This window comes from Lemur catta, chromosome 14 (genome assembly GCF_020740605.2).
Source record: "Lemur catta isolate mLemCat1 chromosome 14, mLemCat1.pri, whole genome shotgun sequence".
NCBI classification, from domain to species: Eukaryota; Metazoa; Chordata; class Mammalia; order Primates; family Lemuridae; genus Lemur; species Lemur catta.
The window spans coordinates 909,728-922,000 of NC_059141.1; the positions used below are offsets into that span (position 1 = coordinate 909,728).

General features: G+C 64.0%; 1 protein-coding gene across 4 annotated transcripts in view; it reads left to right on the plus strand.

Moving 5' to 3' along the window:
• STK32C (serine/threonine kinase 32C) overlaps positions 1-12,273 on the plus strand; it is a 44,644-nt gene that overhangs the window by 27,137 nt on the left and 5,234 nt on the right. For 3 of the 4 annotated variants that reach the window (XM_045568363.1, XM_045568361.1, XM_045568362.1), the window contains exons 2-4: positions 4,941-4,996; positions 7,738-7,889; positions 11,252-11,425. In XM_045568363.1, the coding sequence (XP_045424319.1) occupies positions 7,771-7,889; positions 11,252-11,425 (293 nt within the window). In that variant the 5' untranslated portion in view covers positions 4,941-4,996; positions 7,738-7,770. Of the gene's footprint in view, positions 1-4,659; positions 4,727-4,940; positions 4,997-7,737; positions 7,890-11,251; positions 11,426-12,273 lie in introns of those variants that run through there. The other variant, XM_045568364.1, reaches the window with a different exon arrangement.

Below are 12,273 nucleotides of genomic sequence, written 5' to 3' on the forward strand. Positions count from 1 at the left end.
CAACAGAGTACACATGTATGTGTGCACTGAGCACACACAAGTGTGATGCACGGGCACATATTCACACACATGCAAACACATACTTGTCTACACACATGCACAAACTAGTGAGCACACATGATTGTGTACACACATGTATGTGCACACACTTTCCCAGAGTCACTGTCATTCCCAGCCAGGTGGCATGTGACACTCCCGGCCTCTGGGGCATCTGATTGCTCACAGACCTCCGGAGACCCCAGCCAGCCCCACGCTGTCCCCGGGGCTGAGAGTGAGTTCTAGACCCCCCCTTGCAGCCCGCCCCTCACCCTGCCCGGCCCACCAGTGCCCCACAGGCTCTCCGGACCCTCCTCTCCGGGCTCCAGCTGCCTCCTGGTGGCTCCCTTGGGACCTGCCCCAGGGCTGCCCCTCCAGGAACCTCGACTGTCTGGCCTGTCCCTGGCGCCCTGCAGCCTGTGCCCTGCACCCAGCCCTGCTTTCCCCGGGGCGCCCAGCCACCCGAGGCTGGTGAACTCACAGGGAATCCAGCGTGTGTGGAGGGACGTGTCGGTGGCCCTGCCGTGGAGGTTCTCGGCCACTCTCGTGCACTTTGGAGAGCAGCTTGGGCGTGCTGGGCCGGGTGGGCGCTGTCCTAGTTTACCAGGACATCTTGGTCACACAGGGGACAGCGCCTGTCAATTTACGTTTTGAAAAGAGGCGCTCGGAGCAATTAGTCTTCAAATAGCACCTGTTTTCTTCTGGGCTGAAACCCGCGAGGACGGGCTGGGAGGCCGTGGTGCGGCTGGCTGCCCACAGCTGCTGAGTCGGCGAGGCTCTGCCTCGGGGGTCTGGCAGGACCCTCGGACCACCGGCCTTGCCAGCCAATGCTGGGCACCTGAGCCAGGAGCCAGCCCTGGGCGGGGTCTCTGGGAGGGCAGGGAGCTCGGCAGCCCCCCCCCCAGAGGGCTGGGGAGCAGGAGGCCCTGCTGGGCAGGAGATTCTGTGGGGAGGGGCAGTGCCGGATGGTGACCGGTGGCTCCGTGGGGGCTGAGAGTAGCAAGTGTGTGTCCTGTCACCAGGGCGCACTGTCCCGCAGGGCCACAAGGGTCTGCTCCTGGGAGGGGCTTCCCGAGCAGGTGGGACCAGGGCGGCTTTGCTCCAGCTGTGACCGGGCCCTGCCCTAGGCCCCCCCCAGGCCCCAGTGCGTGGAGGTCATGGGGCACCTCGACCCTGGGGTCTCCCCGTCCCAGCCAGGGGCCCCTGTGCAGGCCTTGGGGGAGTCGGCTACGCCCACGTCCCCGCCCCGGCTCTGCCCAGCACCCCAGGAAGCGCCTCCCGACCTGTGACCCTGCTCACGTGCTGTGGGCTGAATGCTTGTCATCGAAGTGAATATTTTCCAGCCATCAGCATTTTGGGGATAAGATTCCTTCATGACGAAATGGCCTTTCTCAGCCCCAGGTGTGTGGGTGGTCTCGGGTGGGGGGCAGTGGGGAGACACGCGTGTCCAGAGCAGGCGGCTGCTTTCCAGGAACCGCCGGACACCAGTGTTGGCCGCGTGGACTGCGGCCGAGTCCAGGTCCCCTGGAGGCCCGGCCCTGAGGAAGGCAGCCCCTGTCCCCTGCCCGGCCCCAGGCGAGGACCGCGTGGCTCCTGTCCTTCGCAGACAGCCCTGGAGGGGGCTCCGAGGCCACAGCCCGCCTGTCACTTTAGGAACAGGGAGGCGTGAGGAGCGTCTGTGTGCAGTTGACAGTTCTGGGAAAGCTGTCTGTGACTTAGTGCAGGTGCTAAAGTGTGTGAAAATGAGCCCTGAGCTCCCGCGGGGCAGACATGGCACAGCCTTGGAGCCGGCCCCGCCCGCCGCTGACCTCCCCCTTCTCTGGGTCAGTGTGGGACGGGGTCCCGGGCGGAGGCGCTTGGTGCTGCTCCCCACGGCAGCCCCGGGGCTGTGCAGCAGGGCCCCTCCCACGGCACCTTGGGAGCAGGGAGAGTGGCCATGATGGTGCGTCTTTTCCCCAAGGGACATCCGGGGGTGGCAGCGCCTCCTGCAGTCATTCCCAAGGCCGCTGGCGTCGGCGTCCTTTCTGCTCCAGGGCCCCGGTTTTGTGCAGAGCCGGCTGGACCTCGGCCTCCTTGGGGCCACGGGCAGGCTGCATGGCAGACGTGGCCTTCCCGTGGGCTCCCCAGAGCTCGCGGTGGAAGGTGGGAGCCCGAGCCCATGTGGGGGGTGCCCAGGACCCCCCAGCCCCACCTGCGACCCGGCCCAGTGCCCGTTCCGCGAGGTCTGGGGGGCCTCTGCAGGGCCACGGACAGGTCCCCTGGGTGCGGCCTCGGCGCTGGGCCCCTGCTGGCGTCTGCAGAGGGGCCTGGAGGGCGGTGGGCTGGGTGGGTCACAGGGGTGTCAGGCCCGGCCTCCCTGTCGCTGCCTCGCAGACGGCCCCCGACTCCCCTCCAGCCCTCCGCGTGGGCCCCACAGTGAGCCTCACGCCCCCTCTGTTTTCAGGAAGCCTCCGGGCTGCACCTCCTCTTAGTCCTGAGTCTCTTCTCCCTCCTGCCCCACCTTCCTGTGCATGGCCGGGGCCTCTGTCCTCTGGGCACCAGGCTTGATTGGGCGCCGGGCGCAGGGGTCGCTGCCCACAGTGATGGGGGCGGCTGGAGAACCCCCAGCTGAGGTCCTGCAGCCGTGGGGTGATCCCTGTGGTCCCCGGGGCCTCCCCACGGGCTGGGCAGGGGCCGAGTCGCGGCAGCCTGCAGATACGCCATTGATCTAGCAGTCGCCCTGATCACTGATTTATGACAGTCTCAGCGCTGTCTGAGGACGAGGGTATCAAACACCGGGACACGGTCCAGACTGTTGGACAGGCAGGACCCAGGACGAGCAGCAGCAGTCTGGGAAGTTGCCACTGGACGTGGTTCATGGGCGGAAGCTGTTACTGTAAGCAGAGGGGGGTCCGGCTTGGGGGAGGCAGGCGCCGGGACTCCAGGCCCTGGGCGCGTTCCTGGGCAGGAGAACCAAGATTGTTCTGGAAGCTGAGGCCTCAGCTCTGCCTCGGCGCCAGCCGCGTCCCGACTGTGTCTGTTCCAGAGAAAAGGCCGGGTGAGGCCTTGCTCCGGGATCGGGCCTGGGGCACAGGTGTGTCCCCGCAGTGAGACCCCCGTCTGCCCTTCCCTGTCCTGGGCGGGCCGTGGCGTTGGCGGAGCGGAGCCCCACCCGCAAGCTCAGTGCGGCCCAGGGGTGCCGAGAGCTGCCCTGTGGCCTCGTGAGTCCACGTCAGAACCAGGACTCCGGGGAGGGTGACCCTGCGGGTTCCTGGCCACACGGTCCGCCACCTGCCAGCTGGATCCTCCGAGACCCGTAACGCCTGGACCCGGCCCGACCTTGAGGCTTCGAGCCCCCTTGGGACTGAGGAGTCTGGGCTCAGAGGCCACAGCCGCTGCCCTACTTGGCATTTGACCTTCCTGCCCCAGGTCTCAAGATGTCCTCGGAGGCTGGGCAAACAGAGGCTCGGGCCCCAGCAAGAGGGTCAGTGATCGGCTGCCCCTGGGGCTCTGTGTTGCGTCCCCAGCATGTGTGGCAGGACCGTCCAGCTCCGCGTTCCTCCCTCCCGGCAGTGCCCAGTGCCCGGCTCTGGCTCGTCCACAGTCGGGGCAGCCCGGCCCCTCCCAGCCGGTTGAGTCTTTGCTCCCAGCAGACCCTGGCGCACAGGGCCCGGTGACAGGATGACATCTGTGTGCAGGTTCCTGCTTACACGGGGGGCTGCCACGGCACCTAGGGGACAGGGGAGGCACCTGTTGCAGGAAGGAGCTGTCGGGCCGGTTCCGGCTCCTCTGCCCGGCCTGGCGTCCCCCGAGGCAGGGGCCTGAGCATGAGCCCCTCGGCCCCACGAGTGGCCAGAACCTCCGGGGGCTGCACAGCTTCGCAGGGTGCAGGGTCTGAGCCCCAGGGGACGGTTTCCCTCCTCATGGGGGCTTTCTGGCTCATGGGACATGGGACAAAACTTAACCAGCCTCTGCACGAGTCTCCACAACCTGTGACGTTGGATTTGTTGTCGCCGCTTCCAGGTGACCCCCATGCTGGCAGGGCGCCCGTGTGGGGAGCGGGCTGAGGCCCGGGGCCTCCTGGGCGCCCTTGTGTGGCCTCACCTGTGGCCATGGGCACCCGCCTCCTGGGCCTCCGAGGGTGTCAGGGGCCGGGTGTCAGGAGCAGAGCCGTCCCTCCAGACCCGCGGGGGATGCCTTCACGGGGTGTGCACGTGCTGTGGGGCTGGTGACAATGGCGGTGACTCATGGCGCCCTGAGGCAGGTCTATTTTTACTCTCCTGAGCCCATCTCTGCCGTCCTCCTTGGGGGCATTTTCCTGTCAGTTTTACTAAGAGCCCTGGCTGATGAAAAGGCTGCGTTTTAACCTGGGATCTCGCTGGGACTCAGCTCCTGGGGACGCCTGGTGGTTGGAAAGCATCTGTCCCTCCCACACCACGGCGTGGACGGCGGGTCCCAGCCAGGCACTCGCGTGGGGCAGGCCCTCGTCTCAGTCTCGGGGGAGAAGAGCTCAGCCACTCCCCAATGCTCGTTGGGGTGTGAAGTCCCCACGCGGGCGAGAGAATCTGAGTCTGGGACTGAAACAAGCACCAGGCCTGTTCTGCTCTCCGCAGAGACGGTGCCGCACCGGGAACCGGCGTCGGCCCTGCGGCCAAACACTCTGACTTTATCAGGGCCGGCTTGGGACGAGAGGGTTATGGCGGAGGGGCCGGTACGGCAGACTCGATGGGGCCGATTTGGGGTGGGCAGGGGACGCCGCCCTGGGTCCTCGGCTCTGTGCTGGCAGTGGCGGAGGCTGCAGTGACCGTGGGCTCACGTCCACGCTGGGCAGGCTGCGGGGCTGCCGGGTGGGAGCCGCTCCAGGGCGGGGCTTGTGCCAACGCCGTTCTGCCACCTCACCTGGCGTCCTCTGTTTTACTCCGCAGTGAACTTCGACCACTTCCAGATCCTGCGCGCCATCGGCAAGGGCAGCTTCGGCAAGGTAAGGCAGCGCCCGGGGGCAGGGCGGGCCCGGCACGCGGCGAGGCAGGACAGTGGCACCGTCTTCCGGGTCCGCCAGTGAGGCTGTGGGCGCCCCTCCCGCGGGGCAGGCCGGGCGCTGGGCACCAGACTGGCCACCGAGCGGCCGACACCTGAGCGCCAGGAGCCGCCATGACACTTGGAGGCCAAAATAGCAGCTGGCCCAGAGGCCAGGCCACGCCCACGCCCGGCCGCAAGGGTGTGCAGGTGACAGGTCCTCGGCTGGTCCCCGTCCCTCCCATCCGCCAAACCTCCCGCTGGGCTGGCCTGCCTTCCTGATGCCGGCGCTGTGCAGGCATCGAGGGTAATTATCACTCCCAGAGGCCTAACGAGCCTCAGAAGGGTCTGGAGGATGAGTCACTCTGTGGGGACAGTTTCCCCTCAGCTGTCCCCAGGGGGCCTGGCCACGCGGTGTCTGTTTATGCCGTCCCTTTTTAGCGGGCTGACTCTGCCCCCAGGCACGAGACGCAGCAGTGTGGTTCTGTCCCCTCCTCCCGCCGTGTCACACATGGTGGCTGCGCTGGGCTCCCTGAGGCCTGGGGACATGGCAGCCCTTGCACAAATGTGTTGGAAAAGCTTCTTGGACCGAGGAGAGAGAATTTCCAACGTCTCTGCGCCAGCCCCGAGTCTCCGACTGTCTCTGAGAGGAAACCGTGCTCGGCTTCAGGGCCCGGCCGGACCCATGATCCGATCTCCGGGTCTTCAGCTGAACAACATCTCCCCGACCCTCACTCCAGACGAGGCCACGCCCTGGGTCTTTTGGGGGCACACGTGGACCCACCGTGGGGCGGCTGGAGGTGTCACTGCAAGGGGACCAGGGAGGAAGCGTGGCGGGTCCCCTTGCACAGGGCTGCCACGCAGGCTCACAGCTTTTCTAGAATTGCGGTGGAGCAGGAAGATGCCGCCTGGTGGGCAGAACCCCACAGCCCACTTAGGGGGGAAGACGCCTCTGGGTTTTCTGCGGGAGACGGGTGGGCTCCCCCCTACAGCCCCGGTGGGCTCCCCGAGGGCGGTGTGCCTTGGCAGCGGGAGGGCCTTGGAGTGAAGCCAGCTTTGCTTAAGGGAGGATTTGCTGGCAACTTCGATCGAGCGGACGTCAGAGAGACCCGGGGCCTGCAGGTTCCATAATTACCAGCTGGTCCCAGCAGGGTGCCTTTCCAGATGGCCCCAAAATGGGTTCAGGTTACCAAAGACGACAGCAAAACACGCAGACACCTTCAAAGGGTGCCTGCAGTGGGGCTTTGGGGGCAGTTGCCAGAGTCTCTGAGGCAGAGAAGGGCATCGGGGGTGAGGGTTGGAAGCCCACAGGGATGGCACCATCGGGGCCCTTCTGCAGCGTGGCGAGGGCTCAGCAGAGGAGGGCTGAACAGCAGGGGGAACTGAGGCCAGCCTGAGCCTCCAGCACACAGCCAAGCTCGCCGTGGATGGCTTGCACATCGGCCCCCTGGTCCGGGGGAGAAGCCCTGCAGCCAGGGCGCGGGGTCCATGGCCAGTGTCCACCCCCTGGCGGGACATGGGGCGAGAAATCCAGAGAACCCTGCAGCGTCCCTTCCGGACAGTGCGAGGAACCTCGGGCGACACGTGATAGAAAGGAGATTTCGGGATTCCGGGATTTGGAGCAGGGGCACCTGCCGGGAGCTTCCTGGGACTTGGTGGGTGCCGTGTGCCAGTCTCAGTCATGGTCTTCTTTGAACAAAAATCTTAAACCAGAAGACATTTCTCATAAACTCTTCTTGGCAAATGCTTTCCTCAGAAGGAAAGGCTTTTCCTGCGGCAGCACCGGCAGAACTGCCCTCCCCAGAACCGCCGCCTCCCCCAGGCCCCCAACCCCGGGCTCCTGGTCCTTAACGTCCGAGACCAGAGGGTGTGGAGGCCTCAGGAGTGGCCCTGGTCACCTGTCCTGGGACGGTGTCTCCACGGCTGGCGTGGGAGGAAGGTTGCTGGCTCTGTAGCCGCCATTTTGTACTGCAACTCCCGGCTCGCCTTGGAGATCTTTGCCCTCGATTCTGGCTGACGTTGCTTGGCCACAGGGGACCCCCGGCTGGTCTTACGCTTCTCCCTGCTCTGTCACATTGATCCTCTCTGCGAGCAATTAGCGCCGTCTTAGCGGTGTCTGCGCGATGCCAGCCTTGCTGGTCGACAGTGACAGCTCGCTGCTCGGAGGGTTTTGCACTCGAGCGTGTAGGGACCAGGGACTGCTGTCGGGGAGGGCTCTGTTGTGATGGGAACCGGGCGCCTGTGGGTCTGCCCCGCAAGCCTCCGTCCTCGCAGGACGATGTGCAGGGGACTTGCCTCTTGCCCTGCTGGCACTGGAGGGGGGTCTTCCGAGGCACGAGGTGGTGCGTGTCCAGGGCAGGGGGGCGGGTGGCTGGTGCGGCTTCCCAGGTGCAAGGCCTGTCGAGGCGCGTCCTCCCGGTCATTCCCCAGCAGCCCCCAAGATGCTGCTCCTCTGCGCCCGGGAAGGCGGCACTGGGATGTGGGAAGGTGAAGCCACCTGCCCGGTCGTGGCTGGAGCTCCTGGGTGCTCCTGGGCTGAGTCCTGGCTTCTCGCGGGAGGTGCCTGTTCACAGCCGGTCCCGCTGCCGTCTGGAGTCTCAGGTGTTTCCCAGGCGTCTCAGAGGTGCTTCTGCTGCGTCCAGGAGGCAGAGGGGGCCGCAGAGCTCGCGTCCCTGCGTCTGGGCTGAGCGGCCCTCTGTCCTCCAGGTGTGCATCGTGCAGAAGCGGGACACGGAGAAGATGTACGCCATGAAGTACATGAACAAGCAGCAGTGCATCGAGCGCGACGAGGTCCGCAACGTCTTCCGGGAGCTGGAGATCCTGCAGGAGGTCGAGCACGTCTTCCTGGTGAACCTCTGGTGAGCTCACCTGCGGGGACGGCCCTGCTGCAGGGAGACCTCCCGCCCCCCAAGCTGGTGAAGGGGCTGCACCTGCCGTCTCTTCTGGCTCTCATGCCACGGGGTCACCCCGACACCCACGGGTCCTGCCGCCCCGCCCCGTCCACTCACCTTCCCGCGCCCCAGGCCAGCAGGGCTCAGGCGTCCACGGCATGCTGGGGTCAACGCAGTGTCCCCCCCAGGCCTGCTGGAAGCCCGGGGCCTCCCTACAAGGGAGGGACACTGTCAGTCAGGGAGAGTTGAGGGGCCTGACTTTGGGTTCCTCTCAGAAAACAAGCACCGAGACCCGCTGCGGGAGTGCAGGAGCTGCAGGCTTCTGGGGGGGTTCGTGCCTGTCCTCCCGGGAGTCCTCCCTCATGCAAGGCTCCTCCCCGACTGCCTCCGTAGTGGCTCTGTGCTCCCGCACAGCACAGGGTGTTCCTGGCAGCTGGACAGTCACGTGACAAACTCGTGGTCCTAGTCCTGGTCCTGGCCCAGCAGCCCCTGGAAGATTTAAATACCACCCCCCCTTATGTCATCCCATGTGTCACCTGGTTCTCCATTAGCCAAACTTAAAGGGGGACAGCCTGGCTGTGTTTAGGGATAGCAGAGAGCCCGGCCGGGCGTCCTCGTTGGCAGGGGGTCTGGAGCCCGCTGTCCCCGGGACTCGCTCAGAGCCCAGACCTGCCCGGCTGCTTACCTGGGTCACTGCAGTAGGAGGAAGGACACCAAAGTGGATGTGGCCACTTCCCAGAGGCTGTGTGGTGTGGCTCAGAAGCGGAGTCACGTGGCTCCACTCCACAGTTGCTGGGGCGGAAGGAGCCGGGCCGTGCTGTGCTGGGAGCCCGGCCTTCATGCCCTGGACACAGACGCCGATGGAGCCTTGGCCCCGAGTGTGGGGAGTGCAAGGGGTGGCCGTGGCCTTGTCCTCCCCCCTCCCTACACCCCATTGGCACCTGGCCCCTGTCCTCACCACTGTGGCCCCCTGGGGCACTCACAGCTGTCTGGTCTCCAGGCAGGCTGAGGGCTGGCAGGGCGGACCCTGGCTTTATGGCAAGTGGTCTTGTCTTCAGCATCAAGGGCAAGGGGGCGTCCAAGCACCAAGCGCCCCCGATGGCCAGGGAGGGTCAGGGCTGGGTCAGACACCTCATCCTCAATGGGGTGATTACTCCTGGGGGTCAGTGGGGAGGAGAGGAGCTCACTGTGGGCTGGTCCCCTAGTTCCCAGGACTGGCTGCCATTGGGCTTGATGCTCAGCAGCAACGTTGGCACTGACGCTTCTTACAAAGAGGGAGACCCCGGGTTTCCTCTTCCGGGGTCTGGGGCTGCCCAGGAGGCCGTGTGGCCCCACGGTTAGGAGCATGGGCTCCTGGGCTGAAGCTTTTCCTTCTCCTTCTGCTGCAGCACCTGTCCCCAGCCCCACAGGCCAGCCTGTCAGGGGATGTCTCCTGCCCTTCTGGGGCTATGAGGGGCAGGGCCATCACAGCCTTGCCTCCAGGTGTGGGAGGTCACCTGCCCTTGTCCACTGCTCTCCAGGGCCCCGGGCTCATCCTGGAGCCTCGCATCCTAGGTCTCTTTGCTCTGTGGCTCTGTCCCCACACCCTCTTCCCCAGCCCCAACCCACACCACCCTTTCCAGGCCACCCCTCACTGAGGATGAAGGTGGGAGGCTTGTGGAGGGCAGCTAGAGGGACATCCCATGAAAAACAGTTCTTGTGACTTTATTCTTGAAAGATCCAGTCATTTAACAACTGCAGTTATCTCTGGGAGCTCACAAAAGAAACTGCAAAGTGGAAGGAGGTCCTCAAAGTAGTGTTTTGCTATAGCCAGCATCATCTTCATCATCACCATCACCACCACCATCATCATCATCACCACCACCATCACCACCATCGTCACCACCACCACCACCACCATCACCACCATCGTCACCACCACCACCATCACCACTATCATCTTCATCACCATCACCACCACCATCACCATCACCACCATCACCACCATCGTCACCACCACCACCATCACCACCATCATCATGATCACCACCATCACCATCACCACCATCATCATCGTCACCACCACCACCATCACCACCATCATCTTCATCACCATCACCATCACCACCATCACCACCATCATCTTCATCACCATCACCATCACCACCATCACCACCATCGTCACCACCACCACCATCACCACCATCATCATCACCATCATCACCACCATCACCACCACCATCACCACCATCACCACCATTACCACCATCACCACTATCATCTTCATCACCATCACCACCATCATAATCACCATCACCACCACCATCACCATCATCATCATCATCACCACCATCACCACCATCATAATCACCATCACCACCACCACCATCACCATCACCATCACCATCACCATCACCACTACCATCATCATCACCATCACCACTATCATCTTCATCACCATCATCATCATCACCATCACCACCACCATCACCACCACCATCATCACCATCATCACCACCATCACCACCACCATCATCACCATCATCACCACCATCACCACCACCATCATCACCACCATCATCACCATCATCACCACCATCACCACCACCATCACCACCATCACCATCACCACCACCACCATCACCATCACCATCACCACCACCACCATCATCACCATCACCACCACCATCATCACCACCATCATCACCACCATCATCACCATCACCACCACCATCATCACCATCATCACCACCATCATCACCACCACCATCACCACCATCATCACCATCACCACCACCATCACCACCATCATCACCACCATCACCACCACCATCACCATCATCACCACCATCATCACCACCATCACCATCATCACCACCATCACCATCATCACCACCATCATCACCACCACCATCACCACCATCATCACTACCACCATCACCACCATCACCACCACCGTCACCATCGTCACTACCCTCACTACCCCTGTGGCTGCCAGTTATTAAGTGCCGGCCGCTTGCCCAGCACCAGGCCAAGGATTTCACCCACACTGCCTCATTTTCTTTAACAATCTTCCAAGGCAGATATTTTTATCCCCATTTTACAGAAAAGGAAATCAGGGCAGCCCAAAACAACCCGGAGACGTGCGCTGCTATTTCTGCTCTCCAGTTGTCACTCACAGGTGTCTCTGGCCCCAGCTGGGCCGAGGGGCTGGGCTCAGAGTAGCACCGAGCAGGGGTGGAGTCAGCGCCACGGGCAGGGCGCTGCTTGGGCGAGCTGTGTCGGCTGTGGCAGGAGCGTGTCTGGCTCCCCGGCCGTGCGCGTGCCAGACCCCCGCTGGGTGCCCGCAGGTACTCCTTCCAGGACGAGGAGGACATGTTCATGGTGGTGGACCTGCTCCTGGGTGGGGACCTGCGCTACCACCTGCAGCAGAACGTGCAGTTCTCTGAGGACACGGTGCGGCTGTACATCTGCGAGTTGGCCCTGGCCCTGGACTACTTGCGCAGCCAGCACATCATCCACAGGTGTGTGCACACCTGCCGGGGGAAGCGCCTGCCTGGGCCACCTGAGGGGCGTCCACTCGCCAGCAGAGGCTGGTCTGGCTCCTCTGCCCCACATGTGCCCCCTGCCCTGCCCCTGGCTGCCCCGCCCGGTCGGTGCCGGTCCCAGGCTCAGCCCCACAGCGGCACACCCGGGGCCACCTGGGGGTGGGCCCTGTCCAAGCAGCCCCACGGGGGCTCTCGTGCACGGACCGCGGGACCTGGCCACATCAGGTGGCGTTCTGTTTAACCACAGGCCTCTGTTGGCCCGTCCACCACGTCCCTGGGGGTTCAAGCTCGCTTTAACGTGAGCTTAAAGCGATGAGGTTGGGAAGCAGAGAGGAAGCGGATTAGGAAGCAGATAAAATTAGGAAGCAGAAATTAGGCTGAAACTGTAGCCACAGACCAAAATGAAAAAGTCTCTGAGGTATAAATAAAGTCCCAGAGACCTCGTTTCTGCACCTCTGCCCTCGGGGCTTCTGTCATCTGGCTGCTATTCAGGCACCAGACGGTCACTGGGCCCCGACTGGGCGTCTGGAAGTTGGAGCAAAGTGAGCACTGAGGCCGTGTTGGTCGCGGACGTGGCAGGACAGACTGTGCCAGGAGCTGCTTTTGTCCTTGGCCCCCTCTGTGTCCAGTGCGGGGGTCCCCTGCCGTCTGGGCCCAGGGCGGGGGTGCTGGCCATGGGCCCCTCCGCAGGGCAGGGAGTGGCTGCTCTTTCCTCCTCTGCCCCCCCAGGGGCACCCCCCAGGGACCCGCCAAGCCTCCCGGCCTCTGCCTCGGTGGGTGCGGGGTCGTCTTGGGAGCCCCCTCTGCCAGGGGTTCCAGGGCAG